This window comes from Aureobasidium subglaciale (assembly GCF_000721755.1).
Source record: "Aureobasidium subglaciale EXF-2481 unplaced genomic scaffold scaffold_0, whole genome shotgun sequence".
NCBI classification, from domain to species: Eukaryota; Fungi; Ascomycota; class Dothideomycetes; order Dothideales; family Saccotheciaceae; genus Aureobasidium; species Aureobasidium subglaciale.
Window position 1 is genome coordinate 1,162,443 of NW_013566995.1, and position 22,678 is coordinate 1,185,120.

The following is a 22,678-nucleotide window of genomic DNA, read 5'->3' on the forward strand; positions in this document are numbered from 1 at the left end:
GGCAAAGAGTCGTGATAATCTCGATTGGGCTCGTGAGCCGTGCACGCGTCCTCCGGCCGGCTCGAGCTGCCCCGACGACGCGTCCGCTCGGCCTCGTCAAGTCACAGTCGCAGCTTCCGTTGCAACAAACACGTCAGAAGCTTTCGTCAACTTTCTTGTCAACCCTCTCGCCTCTTGTTGACTGGCCGCGACGTGCCTTTGCTCTGGCCAAAGACGGCGCATGTACTCCAGCACCACCCCGTAGTGTGCGCAGCACAAGACCGGCAAGATGCCCGCACAGCGGCCGCGCGCTGCCTTCGAGCCTATCGCGCCCGACTTCGACATCGGCGCCCTCATCGAATCCACACCAAAGTTCTCCTATGTCAACCGCATATCGATTGACCAGATCGATGAGCAAGTTGTCGCCGCTTTCGAGAAGCTCGTGCTCCTCCATGTCATCCAGGGCGGCAAGCCTCTGGTCGTCGACGGCTTTGAGAACCGCTTGGATCCATGGACCTTTTCTCCAAAATGGCTGAACGACAATGTTGGCTCCAAGAGCGAGTGGTACTGCGGCTTGTCACTAGTCTTCTTCCGCTGACACGTTGTGCAGTCGAGCATTCAAAGAACTTGTCGACCAAGGAGTCCCTACCCCTCACCATCGGCCACTATCTTAGGAACATGAACAAGCTGAGCAGCCAGTTCTTTGAGAACACGCGCAACTACAAGGACAAGAGTCGTCAAAGAATCTATCTCAAGGACATCGACTGTCCTCAGGTCTGGCACGACAAACTCCAAGACCTGATCCCGCCTTTCCTCTTCTACCTCAACGAGAGCACCGGAGATATCGGCGGCCCAGGCGCTAATCCCTACACTCTCGGTCCTGGCCGACGCCCTGCTCGCGGCATTGCAAGAGCTGGCGACCTGATGAGCTCTCTACCTCCGGAGATGCGCGCCGAGAACCTCATGTGCTACATCGGCCACGAGGGCACCTACACCCCTTCACATCGAGAAATGTGCGCCACAATGGGTCACAACATCATGGTAGAAGCTTCAAAGGACGTCGGCGAAGACGGCAAGCCTGAGAGGCCCGGCTCATCTGTTTGGTTCATGACCGAGTCCTCGGACCGTCATCTTGTTTCCGAGTACTGGCTCTCGACTCTCGGCCACGACATCGAGGTCGAGAACCACTTTGCCCAGATCTCCGCTTGGAAGAGAGCCCCTTTCAACGTCTATGTTGTCGAACAACGTCCCGGTGATTTCATCCTGATCCCACCGCTTGCTCCCCATCAGGTATGGAATAGAGGAACACGAACCATGAAAGTTGCTTGGAACAGGACCACTTACGAAACTCTGGACATGGCTATTGGAGAAGCTCTACCAAAAGCGAAGATTGTTTGCCGAGACGAGCAATACAAAACAAAGGCCATCATCTACTACACTCTGATGCTATATTCTAACAGACTAGCATTGGCAAGATCACAGTCCGACAAGCTTTCCGCCGATGCTTCTCGTCAGCTAATGGGCAGTCCAAAGATCAAGCAGCTGGTCAAGGATTTCAGACGCCTCCTTGGCTTGTTCTTGGATGTCCTGGTGTCTGAAATGTTTGACCCTGATGGTCCTCAAGAAAAGTGCGAGTTTTTGCCCTTTGATAGCAACGTCACATGCGCTTACTGCAGATGCAACATCTTCAACCGCTTCTTGACCTGCTCAAACTGCAAGGATGCACTCGGGCACGAGGAAGACGAACCCTACGATGTGTGCTTGGATTGCTACGCCATGGGCAGATCATGCGGCTGCATCTCCAATCTCAAATGGACCGAACAATTCAAGTGGAAAGAGCTGAGTGGTAAATATGACTCTTGGCGAAAATTGAGCATCGAGCTGGATGGTGGAAATGCCGCAAAGGCCCCTCCGCCGTTAATTGAAGCTCGAAGAAGCTTACCGCACAAGACGCTGGCCGAAGTCTGCAGAGAGCAACTCAAGCGTCGCCCATTCACTGACGTCGCCAAGCCAAAGCGAGAAGACGAACAGAGTGAGGAGGATATCATTGTCGACGACGAAGGCCGCGTCAAGAAGACGGTCAAAAAGAAGCCGAAAGCTTGGTACAAGACGCACAGCCCTTGCCATGTCTGTTGTAAGAGACATCCCAACTGGAAGTCCGCCAAGTGCACCACTTGCGACAAGTGGTGGTGTTACGGGTCCCTCTATAGAGGAGCCGACACAATGCCACTGACGGTCATGCAAGACCCCAATTGGTCGTGTCCTCACTGTAAGAATGCTTGCTTTGCAGGGGCGTGTCGCAAGGACCCCAAACAGCAGCCGCAAGATCCCAAAGGTACCATGCTCGGACACGACACAAGAAGAGTGGCCGATGCCAGGAGTGTAGAGTGCCTTGTGGACTTCTCGGTCTCTAACCTCAATTGGTTGAAGGACGACGACGAAGATGTTCAGGAGAGCAACCGCATCAAGAGAGCCCGAGAAGAGGCCAAGAAAGCAAGGGAAGCAGACCCCATGTTGGACGAGGACGATCATGAGGACCAAGAAGAGGAGGTCGACATTGAGCAAAGTCATATTCGCTTCGAAAACTCGCCCGATGATCTGATGATTGATCCTCAGCTCATGGGGAACACTGTGCAGACCACTCGATCGAAGGGCAAGTCTGCGGCCTCCCTCCTACCGCCGCCAGAAGCAATGCTGAAAGGTGCAAGACCGACCACGTCCTCTCCTTTGCTACGCAATGGTCACACAAACGATGCGCCGGAAGGATATGTGCCCGCTACAACCAGCGGCTTTGTGGCCCCCCAAGCCTCGATGTATCCGTACCCTGAGGTCGAAGACAATAGCTACGCCTACCCTGATCCTTATGGTGAAGACGAGGAAGAAGATGGATACCAACCCATCTCATCGCTGCTTTCTGGCCCCACGCGCCCTAACAAGCGCAACCAAGAGGCTTACGATAACGAAGATGATGAGATCAACATGGAAGGGACTCGCACCAAAAGACGCAGGATCTCCGGAGACCCAGCCTCTGCTTTCTTCAAATCCAGGAACGAGGCCACGAAGCAATTCGAAAAGGAGAAAGAGCGTAAAGCCTTGGACGAAGCCAAAAAGGCAGGAAGATTTATTGCGGCACAAGCTGCTCTTCGCGGCAAGAAGCGTGTTGTCCGGCTTCACATATCAGGACCACGTCTCGCACAATTACTCGCTCAACAAGCTGCGAAGTCCTTCCAGCCAGTCCTGGAAACTACGGACGTGGACCAGGAGGCCTCGCCGGAGAATGTACTGGTCAGATCGGACATTGCTCCCAAGGAGAAAGCCAAGAAAAAGGCAACCCAGCACCCAAACAGGATGAAAATCAGGGTTGAACGTGACGATGACTACAGCATGAGAAGTGATCGAGTGGCGCGTACTGAAAGGCGCAAACGTACAAACAATGCAGAATACGAAGAAGTTGATGTCGAATCAGATTTCAGCTCAGGGGAGAGTGAAGTGGACGGAGCGCACAGTGGTCGCCAGCGCCAGCAGAGGAATGGCAAGCGCAGGGTCTCATCATACATCCAAAACAAACATGTGGATGACCCAGACCTTCCTGATGAGCTACCGGAAAACTACAAAGACTCGAGAAGCAGGATGGAGGGAAAGTCATCGAGCAGGCCCGGACCCACCGCGCGCGTGCGTGCAGCAGCAGCGCCTAGCCACCCTAAAGCGATACCACAGCTGGACGGTACTGCAGATCATGACGACGACGCTTCTGAGTCTGACGATGAGATCCCAGCCAAGGTAGTGAGCGATGAGGAGGAGAACCGACTTGCAAAGCTGGAAGCCCTCAAGATGGTCGAGGAGGAAGCAGCGCGCGCCCCTCCACCGATGCACCGTTCGATCTTTGACAGAGGTAACGGAAAGAAGATCAGGATCGTCTCGAAATCTACAGGCACGTCTTGAGCCGTCAGCCGCTGAGGAAGAATGAATGTGGAGTTGCGCCGAACCACTAGATGAAAGTCTATCAAAAGGAAGTAGTGGTCTTGTAGATGGGATGAATGCGTTTAGCTGTGTATAATGGGAAATGACCGTCCCTCTAGCGAATATTGAACCTATTCATCAATCACGATATCGAAGATCACCATTAGTTTGCCCTGCGTCTTGTTTATATCCGTGGCGACCCGGCCGCACTCAACCGTATTTATGGCCAAGGCAGCCGACCCTGATCCTTTACGTGAGTCTGTACTACGTACCGACAGAAAGGTAGATTTTGTGCCAAGTCAAAAGTACGACATTTGGAGCTGGAGCCGTTGTACTGACCAACGCTGATCGTGTCAGATGGTTATAGGTCAAAGGAGTATTCGTATTAAACACTATTGCGCTCGGAGGAATAGGCATCGTAAGGTGTGACAGACCGTCGGCTATTGACTTTGCATGTATCACACTCTACTCTGGTATCTCTATTCTGCAGTGGCGCCATGCCATGCCATGGCCGAATTGCGGGTGCTGGAAGCCGTTCTTTCCATGACGGCTTGGATAATACATGTTGTTTACGATGTGACACTCTGCCCTCTAGAGAGATGAGGATCGATGATGACGAGTTCAAGAAGCGATCAAAAATCTCGGCTCCAGCATATGACTCGACAAGGACTCTCCGCTATATCAATCTAGACTCGATGCGAATTCTCCACATGCTCATCTGGTCAGTGCAACAAGAATAATGATGGTTAAGTCGCATGTTTTGTAAGCTCCATCCATGTATAAGGTTTGATCTCGCACTCTCTCTCTTCGTCGATCCAAACTCTTGTAGCAAAAAGGATATATGTGTATATGTAAGCAATAATGCAATCTCTTATGCTTTTTCGTATCATCGTATCATGCCACTGGTACAGAAGTATGCAAGGCTTGTCGCTCAGGGCATGTAAACTTACTGCAAGAATGAGTTGGTAGCTCGATGAAAATATACTTTTTTTGTCAAACAGTAGATCACACATGTCATGCCATATGTCGTCTTGAACTTCCTGCACTCCATCGTCTAACGTTTTGGAGACGGGAAACGCGCGCCCAGCCCTCGAGGGGCCAAGGCCGAGCGGTTGCGAGCGGAGACAGAATCCTTCGGTGATCTGATAGTGAACCTTGTTCTTGCCCCCGGGACGTCGCTAGGATATTGCTTGCTGTCCCCTCTTTTTCCACATCAGCAGGATGCGAGTCAGAAGGAGCGGCCCAGGGCAAGGTTTCGAACAAGGTTATGAGCCATACTGTTTCCAGAGAATGGTCGAGCAGAAAGTTGAATGCGGTATAGCGTGATGGACGTGGGATGACGGTATGCTCAGCAAAGAGAGTTTGGACAAAGTGTGTTCGTCGAGACCTTCCAAGGGCACACCACGAGACGGAGGAAACTTGACATGAGGTTGACGTGAGGTTGACTCGTGGATCGGGAAAAGTAGACGACGCGACTGCCGAAGCGGTTCGTCCCGTGCCAAACACGACCTTGCACTGCTGCACAAATGTGCTGTTCGACTCTTTGATGTGTGATGATGAACCCGATGGTCGATTTTGATCGCAAGGCCAAAATCTTTAATTTTCAGCCTCACGCAAATCGTGCCCTCCCCTTCTCCACCAGAATTGATTCGCCAGCGACCGCTCAGCGTCTCGTGAAGGGGCTTGGTAGGTCTCAACACCGCACCCGAATTTGGAGTTTGAGGCTGACGTGTAACAGTCGTCGAGACCTTTGTTTCCCAGCTCCCGAATCTGCTTTCTCGCCCGTCCTGTCTGCTTTAGGGAGAAACAGCAAAACGGCTGCCTAGTTCGAGGTCTCTATTCAATTCGCAACTCGAAACCTTCTTCACACTCCATATCGACAGAATCCAAGCCCCACTTGCGCTACCTGACTCTTGCAGTGGGGAGGTTTGTGGGACAACGACAGCTAAAACAGATCAAAAGATAAATAGAGAATAAAAAAACACCAAGGATGAGGAGGGGGAATTAGCTGGTCGCTGCTCCACTCCCTACGATAAACCCGGACCCGGCTTCTTGGTCCGTCTATATCCCCTTGTTCGAGTCGAATAAAACCTTGTTACATTTTGGCAGTCGCTGCTTCCTCGAGAGTTCGTTGGCAAAACACCCAGCGTATAATCTAAAAAGGCATTGGGAAATGTAAACAAGAAAAATTTCCTACACATGACTATTTCTTTTCTGTCTCCTTGACCGCGTGAGCAAGAGCCTGCAGCAAAACAACGGCTTTTTCTCACCGACACCATATGGTCATTCTCCTTTTGCTGTCATCTGATGTAGTTATTCTCGTGTCTCCGGTCTGCTCCATCGGTTGCAGTCTGCCCTGAATGCCCTGGAACTTGGCATGCCATACGACGTCTCCACCAACAGTGGCTAGGCAGGTGTCGTCGATGTTCGATGAGAGTGAGAGGGTGGGCACGAGTCAAGTAGTCACACTATCGGATGGCGTACCGGAAGGGGAGACCCACAGCCAGCTGCAGTTCTGGACCCCTACTACTGTCCTTTCTGGTAGCAAAAGGCGTTTTTCGATGAATCGACAGAGAGTTGGAGCTCAGGTGTGTGAATGAGAGAGGTTGCGGAAAGTGTGTTACATTGGAGTCTAGTCTTTAGAATGTCGGCTTGTCTATGGACTTCTTACTCTGAAAATCATGAGAAATGTACAGACGGTAGCGCCCTGCTTGCACATGCATACTCCGTGCCACGTGATGAAGGCGACCAGGCCATTCAAAGTCGGTGATACAAGGCACACACATAAGCGCCCAGGGGATTGTCCATGGCGTCTATCCCTTGTCGTGACTGTGAACCACCGATTGAGTATATTGCAGCCTTCCAAGCATCTAGCTATGTTGGCATTCGTGGACACTGGATCGTGCAAATGCATGCGCTCGTATCCTTTTGCATCGTTCCTGTCTTGCACCTGAGTGATGCGTGTGTTCAAGCGTCGCAGGTACCGCTGGTGGTCGGTCGACCAGCGATCAGAAATGACTAGTAGCCATCGTTGCCTCCATGTTTCGTGGACATGCGCAGAGGCGACCGAGTTCTGTGACCCCAGGCAGAACGCGTATCCTTCGAGAGGAGAGTCAAGCGCGCGAAGTCATCAGCTGAACACAGAGACCATGTCTGATAGAGATTGTCGAACATGTGCCGTGATAGTGGAGACCGAGCGAGATTTCTAGGAGCCGGATCAAGAACCAATTACAAGCCCGTATGCCTGATTATTGATCATGTATGCATGACGATCCTCGGTAAGGAGAGAGCCGCATTGGACCCGGGGAGTCATCTCGCGAAGGCCACCAATCGCAGTGTTCTGCTACTTTGTGCTGGGTTAGCAACCGTGTAGCAGACGTGCATAGCCATGCAAGGGCGTGACAAGCTTACAAGTACTCTGTAGGATTCAAACTTTGTCGAATCTACGAGGAGGCGTTGTCTTGATAGCTGGACCAGAAGCGAGCGATGGCCTTCTCAGCGACAGTCGAGTCGTGATAGCGACCAACGAAGTAGTTGAAGATAGCAAACTCGTCCTTGGAAAGAACATAGCTGTTTGGACGAGACTCGAGACGGTGCCAGACCTCTGCGAGCTGCTCCTCGAGGTACTTTGCAACATAGTGATCGAGGTCACCCTCCGTGTTGCGAGCAATGTCGAGAGCACGTTGAATGTCCAACGCACCGGAGTTGTCGAGGTCCATGGAGTCGCGCTGTGACATGGATGCAGTGGAGGAGGATGAAGAGTATTGACGAGTTCGGGCTCGAGGAGAAGTGTTCGAGGCGAACATGATTGGGGAGGGCAGGGAAGCAATTTGAATAGCCATGAGAGCGATGTGTCTTGGCAAATGAAGTGATAGTCAGGTAATAGGATAATTTTTCTTTCTTTGAGATTCTGGGTTGCGGTGGAAAGACTTACGACGTGAACGAATCAGGCTGGGTCGCGGCGTGGATATCTATATACGTAAGGCCTGAGCATCCCGTGCAGCCAATGTTTAGCCTAAGAAAAAGGGAGCGAGCCTTGTGACGCCCCTGTCATGGGAAAGTTGATGTTGGAGAACAAGCTTCGAATGGCCGCTGTTGTGAGTACCATAACGTGTTTTGGACTAGGGGCGCGTGCTGCGGCGGAAGGGGCGGCGATGCCGAGAAGTGTATGCTCCACCACCATGCTTTGCGGACAGGTACACCCAGATCAGGCATTGTAACGGTCTGATGGGCGAGCCTTGTCAGAGGCAGAGATCGAAGCAGATGACCCATCGACGGCCGATACCTGGTTGCACAGTGCACCATCACCTCGACGGCCGAAGTTGTAGAAGCGCGTTGATTCTTATTGCGTTGTTTCACTGCACGAATCCTCTTACGTCTGAACATTTAGGATTCCATCCAGAATGTCATCAGGATTTATTTGGGGACTCGACAGCAAGGGAAGTCTAATAGAGTGTGGGATAGCGAGTGGGGCATGAGATGAAACCGGCTCTTCAGCGCGAAGCGAGAGTCATAATAGTAAAAGTGATAGCCGTGCAGTCGACCGACGAGTCTGGTGGTCGTACAACGGGCATATGCAAAGGATTCGAGTCAAAGAATAAACCTACACACGAACAGTCACACCTTGAACCTTTCAAACTCTGTCTTGCTGAGCAAGCAACAAACGGCAACCACTTTGCACGCCTGGAGAGAGACCCACCGAACAGTGTTCAAACTTCTTCCCGAATCCACCATGACAGCGTGACAGACAGCAGCATGAACCCTGAGATTGTCACCAACGACCCTGATGTACGTCGAGATGTTGTGGGAGAGAAGCCACGCAAATCGAGCACCGTGTTTCTCGCATGTACCGAAGTATCAAGTCGACGCCTCAAGTCGAGATGGCGTTAGGCTCGCCTCCGAATGGACGCCTTGATTGGTGGAGAAACGCATCGCCACGACTTTAATCTGAACCTTTTTACCATTTTTGTTCAAGTACTCGGAAGCTTAAAGAGAGTGAAGTCGTGGCACCTCTCGGACATTCGGTCTTGGACGTGTACATGCACGTATTTGTGTACAGTTCAACAGCTTGCGGTCACGATCAACGGCTACACGCTCCAGGAATTAGATTGACCAATACCATTTTGGACAATCGGCTTGGACATCGATATGAGAGTGTGGACCCATTCGCTTGGTTCGGTTGTTGGCTGAATTGCTGGAGCAGTTGCTTCGGACCTGTTACCGTAGCGTGGGTTCGAGTGATGACAGCAGCAGGACTCAATTCTCGCGGCATGTCACCAGGTATAAACGATATCTGTGATCTGTGGAGCCCATAATCAACACGACGACATAGGGATGTTTAATCTGGATAGCCACGGCGTCCGGTCGGCCCCCGTTTGCCATGATAAGAGATGCTATCATTCGAACGAAGTATGGCGGCATGTGCAGAAGATATCAGATGTTCGGTGGATCTCGCGTCACGGCTAGAGCCACTTGATGGGTCTCGCTCTCACGGTATCTACAAAGGCCGACCCCTACGGACGTAAGGCCTTGGAGCTATTCTCTGTGAGGAAATTGCAGGAGCCAAAATCGCTTGCAAAAAGTATGACGCGGTCTGCCCTTGGTCGCAAACATCGGTCGCAGTGTTATACTCGAGTACAAGCTGGACTGGTGTTCTCCAAAGACCAACGTGACTTGAGTGTAGCAGACGATGTCTCCACGATCTCCATGGACTTAGCGGAGTGCTTGTGCTGCATTTCTGGAGTTGCAGTTCGGCACATGTGGCATTGATGGAGGGAGTCGGTCGAGGCCGAGGTGGGGGCTAGCGCAGGAAACCTTGATCGATTTTTCGACCCCTTCGGCATCGTCATGATTCAGTAGGCAACAGCTGAGCTTCGAACCACGTCCAGAATATTTGCGAAACGGCAATAGCATCTCATCGCAAGCTATCGTCAACATGATATTACAACATCTACAACGTCAGGTCGCTAGCAGATCTACCGGCCGCATCACCGCGCATCCTTACAAGGCCGCCCAGCAGATCTGGCGACCACAACAACGAGCTCAATTCCATAGAGTCTTCGCCCAAAAGACTGCCAACACCACAAGTACTTCTGCGTGGCGACAACTACTTTCGCGATTCCGCAATCCCAACTCGCGACGATGGAACAGTTCACGACCCAACCCCGATCCCACACCACAACTCGGTAGCCCCGTACCACAACTCTCTTTCTACCAGCGTTTCAAGCAGCTCGGCAAGGAGTACGGATGGGTCGTAACTGGTGTCTACTTTGGCCTCTCTGCCCTGGATCTTCCCTTTTGCTTCTTGGCTGTGAGAGGTCTCGGAACCGATCGGGTTGCTCGCTGGGAGCATGCCATTGTTGGCACAATCAAGGATGCCGTCAAGGCCGTGATGCCCGACATTGGTTCAAAAGCCGACGAGGTTGTAGAAGAGGTTGAGACTGCTGTTGGCAGTCCTGCTGCCAGAGAGGGTAACGTATGGGGCGTCCCAGAAGCAGAGGCGCGCAACAAGGAGGAAGCATGTATGTAAAATTCTCATGCTCCTGGTAGTTCTCGTTTGCTGACATACTTGCAGCACTATGGACACAATTCGTCCTCGCCTACGCTATTCACAAATCCTTCATCTTTATCCGAGTACCGCTCGCTGTAGCCATCACACCAAAAGTCGTCAAGATCCTGAGATCTTGGGGATGGCAAGTTGGAAAGAAGAAGCTTAGATCACTCAAGTCGACCAAGCCTTGAACAAGAGTTTTACATTCGCAAAGGGAGGAAAGAAAGAGCTACCACTACTGTAGAATCAACTGTACAAAAGGAAAGACGGAGACATGCTCTCTTTTAGGATATCAGGTTGCAAGAGGAGGCACGTCGTTGTATATTATTGGGAAAAGGACGAAACAACCGTCATTTGATCACTCATATCTTTTCCCCTGGTACTATCGTGCCTGCCAGTATTGTCAATTGAGGGCTTTTCACTGGCTGCTTGACAGAAAGCTGTGAGGAAGATAACCATTGAGCGTCTGGAACCTCGTTCAAAAAGCAGGAACAAACCCAGACACGAGACCAGAATGGTAGGAGCAAGAGGGTGACACCTGCTCCACGAACTCACCCCAACCAGGCATGACCAAACAAGATCTGCTCTTTTTCGCATCTCGAATCGGAAGCAAAGAGAGCAGACCTCTGACACACTGGCTCCAAAAAGTCCTTTGCTTTTTCTCACATTGACCAGTGGATGTGATATGTTTAGTAATCTCCTCGTCTCGACGTCCGATGGTTGACTACCGTATGCCTAGCAGAACTCATATTTCATTCTTGCAGAGATTGTGTGCTTGTCCTTTTAAGGACATGAAAGTCTATCATAATTTTATGTCCTTCTACATATTCTCGGATGACTACCGGTACAAGTCACGTCCTTTGGCGCTTTCCTCTGTCTCATCACATACCCTATAAGCATATTTCTAGCCTCTACTCTTGATGTATATATGTCCATGCTCAATGAGCGCGTCTGATCCTTCTTTGGATGCAACTTCCTTGTCAGATCATCATTGCCAATATTGACTGACTGATCGGGGCGTAGATATGTATGTATTGAGTGCCGTTTGGTCTTTCAGTCCGCTCGATCTCTGCAGAACCGACTAGGGTAGAGGTAATCGTGTTGAGTGATGGCATCTCGTTCGCAGACCAATGGAAGAGAGCTAGCCACGTGGGAAGCTTCTCCCCGATAGCAGTCCGACCTTTGGAATCAACCGACAATCCAAAAAAGGCCGACGCGGTAAGCTTTGGAAAGTCGGACGAATGGACACTTGGTGTAGTCATCTGTCCCAGCTCTTCTATAACTCTTAACCAGCCAATTCTAGCATTTGAAACCGCCAGATTCTTGATTCAATATCTCAGTCGTCAAAAGATTGTGGGCGCTAGTAGACAACATCTCTTCCTTTGCCTCTTTCTATTATCGATCTCTTGCTAAGTAAATTTTGGGCATCATCGTCATATTAAACCAGTCTTGCGAAAGAACTTTTTCTTTTGTAAATGTTTCTGTCTTTCTCCAGCCTTTCCTCTCGGTCTCGTCGCGTAAGGCTCTGATAGTAATAATAGTACGAAAAGGCAAAGCAAGATTGTGGAGATCAATAAGCAGAATAACCATGGTGTGCGCGTTCCCCTTTTGCTGTTCACTTCCCACTATGCGCCACGGGTTTTTCATGAGTCCACATGTCGACTTGATTCGTCCGTTGGTTGTATGGCTGATCAGAAGTCGTGTGGTATGATGAGATGATGGCACCTTGTAGCCGAGTCTCTTCTGCTACGACTTGACCGTCAGTAGTTTGCTCGATAGGAATGTGTGTTCATTAGTAGGGAGCGTATCCTCTGCCACGGCCGCCACGGTAACCTCCACGGTAACTATAACACATTAGAATTCATATGGCACGAAGAGGGATCATGGTATTTACCCGCCGCCACGAGGAGCGAATGGAGGTGCGCCTCCTCCGAAGCCGCCACGACCGCCGCCAAAGGGAGGGCCGCCGAAGCCAGCACCGCCACGACCGCGTCCACGGCCGCGGCCACCAGCAGCGGCAGCAGCGCCTCTGGCAAGGCCGGGGAGGTTAGTGCGCTTGGGAACGACCTGGTACAATTAACGAACGGCGCAAATTGCAGCGGCAGAACACCGTGACATACCTTCAGGTTGCGGCCTCTAAACACGCTCTCATTAAGGACGATGGCGTTGGCGACAAGACTGGGCTCCTGGAACTCGACGTAGGCATAACCCTTGGGGTGACCGGTGAACTTGTCAAGCAAGATGGTGACGCGGTTGATGGGGCCAACGCTGCCGAAGTGTGCCTGGATCTCCTCAGGCGATGCGCCGTAGTCGACATTGCCGACAAAGACGGAACGCGAGTCAATGTCCTCCTTGCTCTCGCGCAGACCGTCCTGTTGCTGGTCCAAGCTGGCCTGCATCTCGCGCAGCTTCTGTGCCTCTGCTTCCATCTCTTGCACGCGCTTCTTCATTGCCGCAATTTCCTCCTCATCGTTGGTCTCGTCGTCGACGACGGGCTGCTCCTCTTCGGGTCGCGGTGGGGCCTCGGTGTCCGACATGATTGAGTTGGAGGAGTGGAAGTGGCGAAAGGGGAAGAAGGTAGCTGCGTAAGGATTCAGCATCGTGAAGCTAGAGATCGACAAAGAATCGTGTTTAGGAGGGCGACTTACATTGATGGTGGGTGGAAAGTTCAAGAGGTGCGAGGCTTGCTTGTGAAAGCGAAAGCGAAAGTGTTGATCGTCACACAGATATATCCGTACAGAGGATTTCGATCACACGCGGAATAGGTAGCGAGCTACGGACGTGATGAATGAGACAGGTTGATGAATGCTCGAGTCAAAGTGAACGATGCAACATGTCCCAAGCCACTGTCAGTCGCGACTTCCTTGCCAAGCATCCTGGAGAAACCTTATTTTTACCAGGTACAGCCTCATGCCCTTTGTCCCTTCCTCATGACGGATGCAACTTGTATCCGAGACCTGTTGCACCTCAGTACTTTTAGCCGTATCCGAGGCCATTGATCCAGAGACATTCATAGAGAGTTAGAGACATCTTTTTGCATTTAGTCTCATCGTAAGCTCATTGTTCTTCATCATGCAACTCATGTCTTGACTGTACCAAATACGTTTGCAACGATACTGATGTACAAAGCTTGCAAGACTCATGGAAGACTCACAAAGACCTCTTCTGCACAACATATCGCCTGAGCGGCCAGGTTCAACATTCAATACCGCTCGCCTACACACCCGTCGTTACCTATGTTCCAAGTTTGGTCACTACACTATTCTGCTACTGGTATCTCTCGACTGTTCTTGCATCTTCATCGAATTCGTTGTCCAGATCTTCACCTGTGAGGGAAAGATCTCCGAACCAAAAGGTCATGTTGCTCAAGAAGCAACAAGCATTATTGGCCTGATCTTCTCGTGCCTTTTTATGCTAGAATTGGTAGCAAGCATATGGGCATTCAGCTTCCAGTAAGACAATCTCGAATGTACCTATGATTGTACCATACCACTGACTATGTCACAGATACTTCCGTTCAAAGTTCCACTGTTTCGACGCTACTGTCATTGTGGCCAGCTTCATCATCGATGTTCTCCTGCGCGGTCTTCTTGAAGAGGTCGCTTCACTGGTTATTATCCTACGTCTTTGGCGCGTTATCAAAATCATGGAAGAGCTGAGTGTTGGCGCTCAAGAGCAGACGGAAGCCCTACGAGAGAAAATTGAACTGCTTGAGCAAGAAAAGTCGCAAATGGAAGAGGAGTTGGTCAGATTCAGGTTACAGACTCCAGGGTCTCATGCTTGATATTCGTAAAAGATGACGATGTAAATGAAGAAGAGATCTTGGCTCTGCCCGGCTGGTCTGCCAGTCGCTGACACTCCATGACTCCTCGCTAAGTTGAAATGCCTCATGTTATCATGTTTCGTGATCCATTTGTTCCTCCTCTTTCAATATTTATGTTGATTTCACATGCCCATACGAGCATCACGGTTGTACGATCGCTCCGCTGGCCACAAGCTTCCCAGCATGGAGGGTTCGACACGATTGTATTCTTCTTCTTGGTTCGGTATCGGTACGACATCACGAATGATCCTCATTGGGTTGCCGGCGACGACTTTGCCAGGCTGGATGTTCTACGAGTTGATTAGCGGAAGCTAAGAAGGTGGCGGATGATCGGCTCGTAAACTCACACTGCTGACGACGGTACCAGGCTCGACAACGCATTCTCTTCCAATGATCACATTTGGCATGATCACGACGTCGCCACCAATAAAACAATCCTCCTCGATCATAATCTTGCCTCCACGCAACTTGCCGTCACTTCCGTTCCGCACTCTTGCGTCGAGCCTTGTGTCTGGTCCAAGTCCATAGAATTTAACGTTTGGGCCAACGATTGTGCCACGCCCAATGGTGATAGCGCAAGGGTCATACATGACACAGCCAGCCTGTATGACGACGTTGTCGGCGATATGTATGTTGTATCCGTACTCGCACTTGAATGGTGCTTCGATCAAAATCTTGGAACCAATAGTACCGATGGGATGGTTGCGCGAGTCTGCCTGGTGCAGCAGACGATCTGGCTGGAGGATCTGTCGAAATAGTCGCATGCGTCCGTCCATGTCGATATCGAAGGATGGCTTTGAGGCTTTGTTGTATCTCTCGATCGCTAGCCGACACCATGCTCGATCGCTCAAAAGTTCTGGATCAGTAAAGTGGCGGTAGTCTCTCCCGTTGAGCATGTTGTCTTTTTCGCTGGGACCAGAGGAATGATATACCCCTGGAGGCGGGTTCATGGCAAGACGAGTTGCCAATATTGCTCTAGGCGTGTCAAAGGCACTGCCCAAGCTGGTAGTCCCTGCGCCACTGCTGTGCGACAAGCTACCGCCGTTGGTCTCGGTCATAATGCTAGGCGCCGACATCCCAAATCGGGAGGATGAGGGAGGCGCGCGAGGCTTGTCAGGGTGGTTGGACCGAGAAAAGCGATCAGATGGGAAAGGTGATTCATGTTCTGGCGGCGCGATGGTCCGGGGCCCATTGTTTGGCGTGTAACGAATGTTGTCACTGAAAGGTTGAGGACGAGCATCGTAGGAGAAGCGTCGCTGTGCTTCAAGCCAGTGTTCAGCCGCAGCGCCTGGCGCCCTGCTAGAAATGTGAGATGTGACAACATGCCGAACACATAGACGACTTACGATTGTCGATGAGCAGGGAACGCATGCCCTTCGACCGATTTGGCTTGCAACGGAACTGTTTTGGATGGAAGCTTGACATTCAACTCGTGTTTGGGGCCATAGCCTTCGCATGGAAATCCTCCACGTGTACAATTCGTACATTGTGGTTTCGCTTCGTCACACTTCTTCTTGCGTCGGCGGCAAGTGCTAGAGACATAGATTTTAGTATAATTTTGGACAACTTCAGTGGTCTCACGTACTGGCAACCCGTCTTGGTCCTTTGCGAGAAGCGCCTTCTTTGGGCAGGCCCTTTCCGCCCACTGAGCGAGTCGTTCTGCATTTCTGATTCTTGTTCGCTCTGCATGTCAGCTTCCATCTGGGGACTGTCGCTTCCATCATGTTGATCGTGGCGAGTTTGAAGCATGTGCGAATCTCGTCGCATAGCATCTTCAAGTTGCATCTCTGTTTGGCCTGGGCTAAGTCGCTGCTGGCGCCAACTTGGCACTTGGTCTCTGCTTGTCGGAGTTAGTCGACGTTCGAGCTACCGAGAAGGAAATCTTACAGCGCATGCTGTGGTTCGCCTTCTTGAAGCTGCATCAGTGGTGGCAGACTCCGTGTGGGTGACCTCGTCTTGATCGGTTGCTGGAAGGTATCTTCGCGTTGAGGAGGCGGCGAGGCGAACTCGGGAGAAGTGTTAAAGGCTTCACCAGACCTTTTACGCTTTCCTGCGCGTGTGGATTGGTTCGCAGGAGAGCGGAAAGGCGGGTCTTCGTGAAATATCGGTCTGTTATCCTCGGAATCAACAAACAGAGGTTTCTGTTTCCGTTCTAATGGAGGTGCTTGTCCAGGAAGGGCTTGATGTTGATGAGGAATTACAAGGGCCGAAGGGTCTGGTCGAAACGAGGTGGTCTGAGAAGGGCTGGCAGCGCCCTTGTTGCCGTTGACGGTGGTGAACTTGACTGCTGCCGAGCTCTCTTCAGCCCCTCTGCCCATTCCAGAGTCTTCGGCTTCGAAAGATGGCTTGACGGCAGCCATGAACATTCAAAAGTAGTCTTGAAAAGTCTTGCACCTGACTGTATGTCTCTCGAGTCCCTTGACTCGTACTCGTACGGTAGGTCAAGACAGTTGTGTTCGCTTTGAAACGGACCCGCTAGTCCATGCGGTCGCCCAGTCTCTCGGGTCGAGTTGGTGTAGAATGGTCTTCAGATGGGACTGTTAGGGAACGAGGTCAGAAAGGCCTCGCGCGCGCGGAAGAATGGAAACAAAAACAAGAGAAGCGAGGGTATTGACTTTAGAGCGTATGCAGCGCCTGTCAGAGCCGGTCGCTTGCGGCTAAGAGACGTGTGACAGCAAATGCGCATGCACTCTGGAGAGCAAGTAAGCAAAACGAAATAGACGAACAAGCGGGAGAAGACAAGAAAAGCATCACAACGAGCATGCACGCAACGCGAACAGACAGCGATGGCTTGGCCAAATTGAACGAACAGAACAGCAAAGAGCAATAAGTTAGGTACCGCCTCTGCTTTTCGTGGAGCGCGGCTGCTTCCAAAATCACGCGAATCATAACCGCTCCGCTTGCAAGGGTCGTACGGCGCGTTTCGATAGGCCACTCGGACACTCAACTTCATGCAATTTTTACGCCTGCCGCTGCGAACAGGTAAGGGATACTCCAGTGTGTTTGATCCATCGGTAGCGCCTCGACGCTCCTAGTATAGCTGGCTTACGGCTCTTGCAGCGCAGTGGCCTGTCCTTCGTTATGTTCGAGGCGGCGGCCTGGGGATCTGTCATGCATAACTACCGAGCTCGCAAGCGCGCGCACTAGGAGGATTGATGCATAAGTACCCGCTTGAGACCCCCGCGCGTTACATCCACCAGAGCGCTGAGCGGCAGCTGCATCTTCCAGAGGTCAGGAAGAGTTGTACAATCGCAATCGTGGAAACACTCCGTTTTCGGGCGTATTCAAAGCGCTCTGTCTAGATGTCGGTATCCGGTCGTCGATGTGCGTCGGGTTGGTGTCGCGACGAGTAGAGCGGCTACAGCGCGAATGTCGCGAGGCTGTACTGTAGTGACTTTTGGACATGTCACTCATGAAGTGTAGTTCTATTTTGGATTTGATATCTCAGGCCAATCTCCAAGACCCGACAATGGTTCGTCATGCGCGGGCTCTAAGGCGGACCGTTGCGAGCGTACCAGACTTTGCTATGGCACGGTGAACTTTTCTTGTCCTCTAGACGCATCAAAAGATGGAGGCTTCCTCAATCGCATTGCAATTCAATCATGGCTCAACACACCATTCCCCTTCAATTTTGCCTATGGTTTCTCCTGACACATACCGTTGGCAAAGCGACGCGATCGGCTAGAGCTTACGTCCGAGAGTCGCATATTATGATCTGCTTGTGTCGCAAAAGTTGGCACAAGGGGGGTTGAGCTGAAGCTTGATCACTTCTGGCGACTGAGGCATTGCCATTTATTCTCGGACGACCCGACAGAGTGGTTTTCTATCAATGGATAGGCGATCACACGGTCACAGCCCTGCAACACTGACCGCGTGATGTGTCAAAGCGAAATGTGTTGCAGTATGCACTTAATTGCGGCAGGAGAAGGTAGCATGCCGTTCACGTGAGATACCACACTCACAGGAGGACTCATGACAAGCTTGAGACAGGAGGGGTATTTCCAGAAACACAATCGTCTTCCAGTCATTGTGCGATGTTAGTCCAAGGTAGCAGACACAGAAGCTCGCCCGTAAAAACTCTGTTCAATGACTCCCTCGACGATTTTGCTGGTGAAGTAGAGAACACGCATGTGGCTTCGGCTTTGGTTCTTCCAAGAATGGCTATGTGATGAGCAATTGTCGATGGCGGGTCACCAAACGTCCAAGAGTAACACCTGCTAACTCAAAAGAAGTGCCGAATGGCTCTGGAGCGGATGAGCACAACATAGACAGAGCGGGTGCACTGTAAAGGCACATTGATGTTTGCAATAAGATGTCGAGGACATGACCCTGGTTGTCTACGGACACAGGACTTTCGACGCTCGGACCACTCAAAAAGGCAAGCCCGATCAATCGTATACCAGAATATCAAAGTCCAAGATTCCATAGGTCCGTGTTTACACACCACACACCACACACAATGCCGCCATTCGCCTTTGCCTCGCCACTGGCGCTATCACAGCCGACTCTCCTCCCCCTCACCTTCACACGAACGATCAAGACGCTCAACCCGAAAATCAAGCCCTCAAGATTCAATGCCGGATTCGACCTGCCCGTACTGGGCGCCTCCAAGACGGCCGCCCTCGAGCGCAAGACATATACCCTACCCCCTCGCACCGGAGCTCTCGCAATCAAAAAGGGCATGACCGCCCTCTACGACCCCGAAACCGCAAAGCGCACACCTTGCACAGTCCTCCAACTCGACCGCGTCCAAGTCGTCTCACACAAGACCCGTCAAAAGCACGGCTACTGGGCCGTCCAGATTGGCGCCGGCGTCAAGGAGCCCAGGAATGTGACACGGCCTGAGAGAGGCCACTTTGCCGCCAACAAGGTCGGTCTTAGCCGCCACCTCCACGAGTTCCGCGTCAAGGATGAGGCTGGCTTGCCAGAGGTTGGCTCCGTCATCGGTGCGGATTGGTTCCAGGAGGGTCAGTTCATCGATGCAAAGGCGAATTGCAGGGGTATGGGTTTTGCTGGTGGTATGAAGAGATGGGGCTTCCACGGTCAACCTGCCAGTCACGGTCAGTCCTTGACTCACAGGACAATGGGTAGTTCCGGTGCCTCGCAGGGTAGTGGTAGCAGAGTCTTGCCTGGCAAGAAGATGGCCGGAAACATGGGTGGTCAGCAAGTCACTGTCCAGAACCTCCGTGTCCTGAAGGTTGATGCTGCCAATGGAATTGTCGTTGTGAATGGTGAGTTTCGTATCGTCTTTCGTTGCGTGTCGATTGCTAACATGGCTGCAGGATGTGTTGCTGGCCCCAAGGGTGCTCTCGTCAAGATCCAAGACGCTCTGAAGAAGCCGTGGCCTGAGGTTTCTGCCGCAGCAGCTGTGGATGCGGCTGCTGAGCCAGTCCAGGCTACTGCCTAAGACGACTTTTGCAAGATACCATTTTCAACAAGCACGATTTCTGGATGGCAAGGCGCACTGTAAATTATGTAACTCTATCAAAGGTTCAAGGGCTAGCATTCCCTACTCTTCTGCTACCATAAATCACCAGGCCGAACCCCAGTCATCTTCCTCTTCCTCCTTCGCCGCAGGCTTTGTTGGCTTACTAGGTATTGCCTTTGCTGCTGGCTTTGCTCTAGTCGTGACCGTTGCAGATGTTGTTCTAGATACGCTTGGCTTCGTTGCCGGAGCAGTTACCGGTTTACTCTTTGTGAGACCCTTGGGTAGAGGGTTCTTCGCTTTCGTCTTGGCCTGCGCTTGTGCGTTTAGCCATCCTTCAAAGTCGGGCTCGCCACCGTCGTCAAATGATACAATCGAGGCCTTGACAGGCGCGGCGTTTGGCGCACTGTCTGCAATCTCGCCCCACGCATCGGCAGCAGCATCATCGTCCATTGCACCCCAGTCATCGCCAAAGTCTTCCTGATCGACATCAGACAACGTAGGAGTAGCATTACGCAGACCGGATAAAACTCTGGGTACAGTCGGTGCAGATGGAGAAAATGTTGGAGTAGGGCGAGTGCGACCGGCAGCAAGGGACTCAGCAGCCGCTGAACTTTGATTCGCTGGTGGTGTGGATGATGATCGATCCGAGCCGAATGTGGCTGCAGCACTATTGGTGAGCTGCATTTCACCACTTGCTGTTGCCAACTTATTGGTAAAGGACGAGATTGCCCATCCAGCCCAACCTGATCCTGAGCCTCCTGGTTGCGGAGTGCTCATACGTGGTGCATTCGAGCCGGCGGCCTCTGGCGGTGGCAGCACGCTGTCTGGAAGGGTTTCGCCATACTTGCGAATACGTTGGAGATACATGTCCAATGTCTTGTTTGCTTGGTCTCGAACGATCCTGCTTTGTGTTAGCATATGGCAATGAACACAGAAACGCTGGCACCTACTTCTCTTTATCCACAAGAGATGGACAGATCGCTGGGAGCAGTTTGTTTGCACAATCATCTTCCGTAAACAGATCAGCCGTTGCTGACAAGGCCAGAAGCGCTGCATTGCGAGCGTGCACAAAGGGATCTCTGAGAGATCTTGAGAACGCAGCGACTAGAACTTTGGTGCGCGACTACGATACAGTTAGACAGTCCCTGAGACGAGTAGTGCAGTACTTACACTAGTGCCAAGGTTCTTCGCGATCTTCCCAAGACAGATGGTTGTGTTGGTTCGAATGCCTGGTTGCTCGTCATTGGCAGTCTTGGCTAGATATCTCAAAAGCTCGCCATTAATTATGCGATCTGATAATTTGGGGACAACTACCAAGACTGCCTTGACAGTCTGTTCCCTAACGAGTGGAGCTAGATCTGTGAAGCCGGTCACCTAAAGACGTGTTAGTGACTGGCTGACTCTATGTTTTTCCTTTCTCTCGAGAGTTTACCATCTGTGGATAGATGCCATTCGTGACAATCTTTTGGGGCATATGATCAATCATGTGAGGAAGGTTATCGAGAAGGCACACGCGCAGTGCGCGATCGGGACTACTAAAGAGCCTCACAACTACCGGCGTGATAGTCGCCTCATACTCTTCGTCGGAAAGCTTCTTTCCTATGCGCATGACAAGGGATAAGACCTTGGGACCTCCGCCACCAAATTCGAGTGATTTGAGCAATTCGGGCAGCACTTTGACTTTGAAGAAATCTTCCGGAAAGTCGTCTGCTTCCGCAACAGCCTCAAGTTCGCTAGTAAAGAGTCAGAAAAGGCCACTGAGCGTCAAGTCGATCACTCGAGTACACTTACCGAATGAAATCTTCGCGCTCTGTTTCAGTCTTCAAGCCCAGATTGTCGATACCATCAGTCAGCTGTATGAGCGGCGTGTCGAAGAAGGAACCAGATTTCCTTCCTTGCTCTACGAAATGAGCAACACTGAGTCTTGTCTTGGGATTGGCATGGGCCAAGCGCTTGTAAGAAGCGTGCATGTTGACAGGAATGCCTTTGGTTTGGCCGACCTGTTCACTCCCTGAGAAGCTGCCGTTGAAGACCTCGATGACAAGAATAGCGAAATCGTATGAGTCGACTGCAGACACGGGGTTGTTCTTGATGCTATCCCAGCCACCTTTGGCGACCTCTGGTGGGGCATAGCGTCCCGAATCGGGGGTGAGACTTCCGTATGTCTGTTGGCCAGAGTCAGTTTCTGGTGACTTTAGAGGCTTCGGTAGTACGAACGTAGATGACGGCTTCCTCTTCTTTCATAGAGCTCAAGACATCCAGGCCGCCAAGCTTCCATTCTCCACTCTCGGTAGTAAAGACCGACGAAGTACGGACGCATCCATGGACGGAAGTGGCTTCCTCGTTGATGAAGGCAAGCGTTTTCTGCGAGACGTTGTCAGCAGTTGACAAGGAGCACGAGATACGTGGTTGCTCACAGCAACATTGTGTAGTCCCCATTTGATGCTCTCCTCGGAGACAGCCTTCCTCTTTGTTTTCCAGCCCAGAGGGGTCACACGTTCAGTGGCGATATAGATGTAGGTGTCTGTCTGCCTTGTTGTCGGATAAGCGCAAGCCAAGCGAAGCGGATTTCGGGAGTGACTACCTCAACAGTGTCCAAGACCTTTATTACTCCAGGGTGTCGAAGGGTACGGAACTTGCGCAGTGCGTTCTTTGCGAGAGGGAGGCGGGACTTGTTCGCCGTCACGTCAAAGGAGAAGATGCTGCATCGAGAGCCGTCTTCCTATACTGATGTCAGAGAAGGAGACTGTAGAGAGGGACGTAACAAGTTACCCTCTTGGTGCCATTGTGGAGAGTCCAGATAGACTGGTCGATGTCGACTCTCTCTCCGAACGAATAGGGGAATGCGGGACCCTTGGAGATGGCGGATGCAACAGCCGACTTGAGAAAGTCCATGTGTGTTGATTACCCAGTCGTCAGAGTCGTGATGTCTTCTATC

At 51.6% G+C, this 22,678-nt stretch overlaps 9 protein-coding genes across 9 annotated transcripts; 5 read left to right on the forward strand and 4 right to left on the reverse strand.

The window, feature by feature from the left end:
• The first annotated feature begins 139 nt into the window (after positions 1–139).
• On the forward strand, positions 140–677 carry AUEXF2481DRAFT_34743 (uncharacterized protein). Its single transcript, XM_013493574.1, has 2 exons — positions 140–543; positions 590–677. Exons 1-2 carry the CDS (start codon positions 269–271, stop codon positions 651–653), a joined length of 339 nt encoding a protein of 112 aa, XP_013349028.1. The 5' UTR covers positions 140–268; the 3' UTR covers positions 654–677.
• Positions 590–3,931, forward strand: AUEXF2481DRAFT_34744 (uncharacterized protein). The gene has a single exon (XM_013493575.1). It carries the CDS (start codon positions 658–660, stop codon positions 3,919–3,921), a length of 3,264 nt encoding a protein of 1,087 aa, XP_013349029.1. The 5' UTR covers positions 590–657; the 3' UTR covers positions 3,922–3,931.
• Positions 3,932–7,382: 3,451 nt separating this feature from the next.
• Positions 7,383–7,745, reverse strand: AUEXF2481DRAFT_454 (uncharacterized protein; the record flags this gene model as incomplete). The annotated part of the gene is made up of 1 exon (XM_013493504.1): positions 7,383–7,745. The coding sequence occupies one exon, from the start codon at positions 7,743–7,745 to the stop codon at positions 7,383–7,385; it is 363 nt and encodes a 120-aa protein (XP_013348958.1).
• Positions 7,746–9,874: 2,129 nt separating this feature from the next.
• AUEXF2481DRAFT_24849 (uncharacterized protein) lies at positions 9,875–10,680 on the forward strand (the record flags this gene model as incomplete). The annotated part of the gene is made up of 2 exons (XM_013493577.1): positions 9,875–10,460; positions 10,514–10,680. 2 exons carry the CDS (start codon positions 9,875–9,877, stop codon positions 10,678–10,680), a joined length of 753 nt encoding a protein of 250 aa, XP_013349031.1.
• A 1,699-nt stretch (positions 10,681–12,379) lies between these two features.
• On the reverse strand, positions 12,380–13,026 carry AUEXF2481DRAFT_61189 (uncharacterized protein; the record flags this gene model as incomplete). Its single annotated transcript, XM_013493578.1, has 2 exons — positions 12,380–12,556; positions 12,610–13,026. 2 exons carry the CDS (start codon positions 13,024–13,026, stop codon positions 12,380–12,382), a joined length of 594 nt encoding a protein of 197 aa, XP_013349032.1.
• A 450-nt stretch (positions 13,027–13,476) lies between these two features.
• On the forward strand, positions 13,477–14,451 carry AUEXF2481DRAFT_34752 (uncharacterized protein). The gene is made up of 2 exons (XM_013493579.1): positions 13,477–13,941; positions 13,997–14,451. Exons 1-2 carry the CDS (start codon positions 13,631–13,633, stop codon positions 14,271–14,273), a joined length of 588 nt encoding a protein of 195 aa, XP_013349033.1. The 5' UTR covers positions 13,477–13,630; the 3' UTR covers positions 14,274–14,451.
• AUEXF2481DRAFT_34753 (uncharacterized protein) lies at positions 14,023–17,122 on the reverse strand. Its single transcript, XM_013493581.1, has 5 exons — positions 16,200–17,122; positions 15,898–16,152; positions 15,659–15,844; positions 14,660–15,608; positions 14,023–14,602 (listed from the first exon to the last, which is right to left on the reverse strand). The coding sequence occupies exons 1-5, from the start codon at positions 16,670–16,672 to the stop codon at positions 14,435–14,437; spliced, it is 2,031 nt and encodes a 676-aa protein (XP_013349035.1). The 5' UTR covers positions 16,673–17,122; the 3' UTR covers positions 14,023–14,434.
• Positions 17,123–18,771: 1,649 nt separating this feature from the next.
• On the forward strand, positions 18,772–19,719 carry AUEXF2481DRAFT_459 (uncharacterized protein; the record flags this gene model as incomplete). The annotated part of the gene is made up of 2 exons (XM_013493509.1): positions 18,772–19,543; positions 19,595–19,719. The coding sequence occupies 2 exons, from the start codon at positions 18,772–18,774 to the stop codon at positions 19,717–19,719; spliced, it is 897 nt and encodes a 298-aa protein (XP_013348963.1).
• A 61-nt stretch (positions 19,720–19,780) lies between these two features.
• On the reverse strand, positions 19,781–22,635 carry AUEXF2481DRAFT_695703 (uncharacterized protein; the record flags this gene model as incomplete). Its single annotated transcript, XM_013493582.1, has 9 exons — positions 19,781–20,641; positions 20,691–20,863; positions 20,911–21,114; positions 21,173–21,473; positions 21,532–21,905; positions 21,958–22,104; positions 22,158–22,268; positions 22,325–22,462; positions 22,513–22,635. The coding sequence occupies 9 exons, from the start codon at positions 22,633–22,635 to the stop codon at positions 19,843–19,845; spliced, it is 2,370 nt and encodes a 789-aa protein (XP_013349036.1). The 3' UTR covers positions 19,781–19,842.
• Positions 22,636–22,678: the final 43 nt, after the last annotated feature.

Coding starts and splice junctions, on each gene's coding strand:
- AUEXF2481DRAFT_34753 (XM_013493581.1), bottom strand. CDS start 16,672: ATGGCTGCCGTCAAGCCATCTTTCGAAGCCGAAGACTCTGGAATGGGC. Junction 15,609..15,658: donor TTCCCTGCTCATCGACAATC/GTAAGTCGTCTA, acceptor CATTTCTAGCAG/GGCGCCAGGCGCTGCGGCTG. Junction 14,603..14,659: donor CTGGTACCGTCGTCAGCAGT/GTGAGTTTACGA, acceptor ATCAACTCGTAG/AACATCCAGCCTGGCAAAGT.
- AUEXF2481DRAFT_34752 (XM_013493579.1), top strand. CDS start 13,631: ATGGAAGACTCACAAAGACCTCTTCTGCACAACATATCGCCTGAGCGG. Junction 13,942..13,996: donor ATATGGGCATTCAGCTTCCA/GTAAGACAATCT, acceptor ACTATGTCACAG/ATACTTCCGTTCAAAGTTCC.
- AUEXF2481DRAFT_34744 (XM_013493575.1), top strand. CDS start 658: ATGAACAAGCTGAGCAGCCAGTTCTTTGAGAACACGCGCAACTACAAG.
- AUEXF2481DRAFT_34743 (XM_013493574.1), top strand. CDS start 269: ATGCCCGCACAGCGGCCGCGCGCTGCCTTCGAGCCTATCGCGCCCGAC. Junction 544..589: donor GTTGGCTCCAAGAGCGAGTG/GTACTGCGGCTT, acceptor CACGTTGTGCAG/TCGAGCATTCAAAGAACTTG.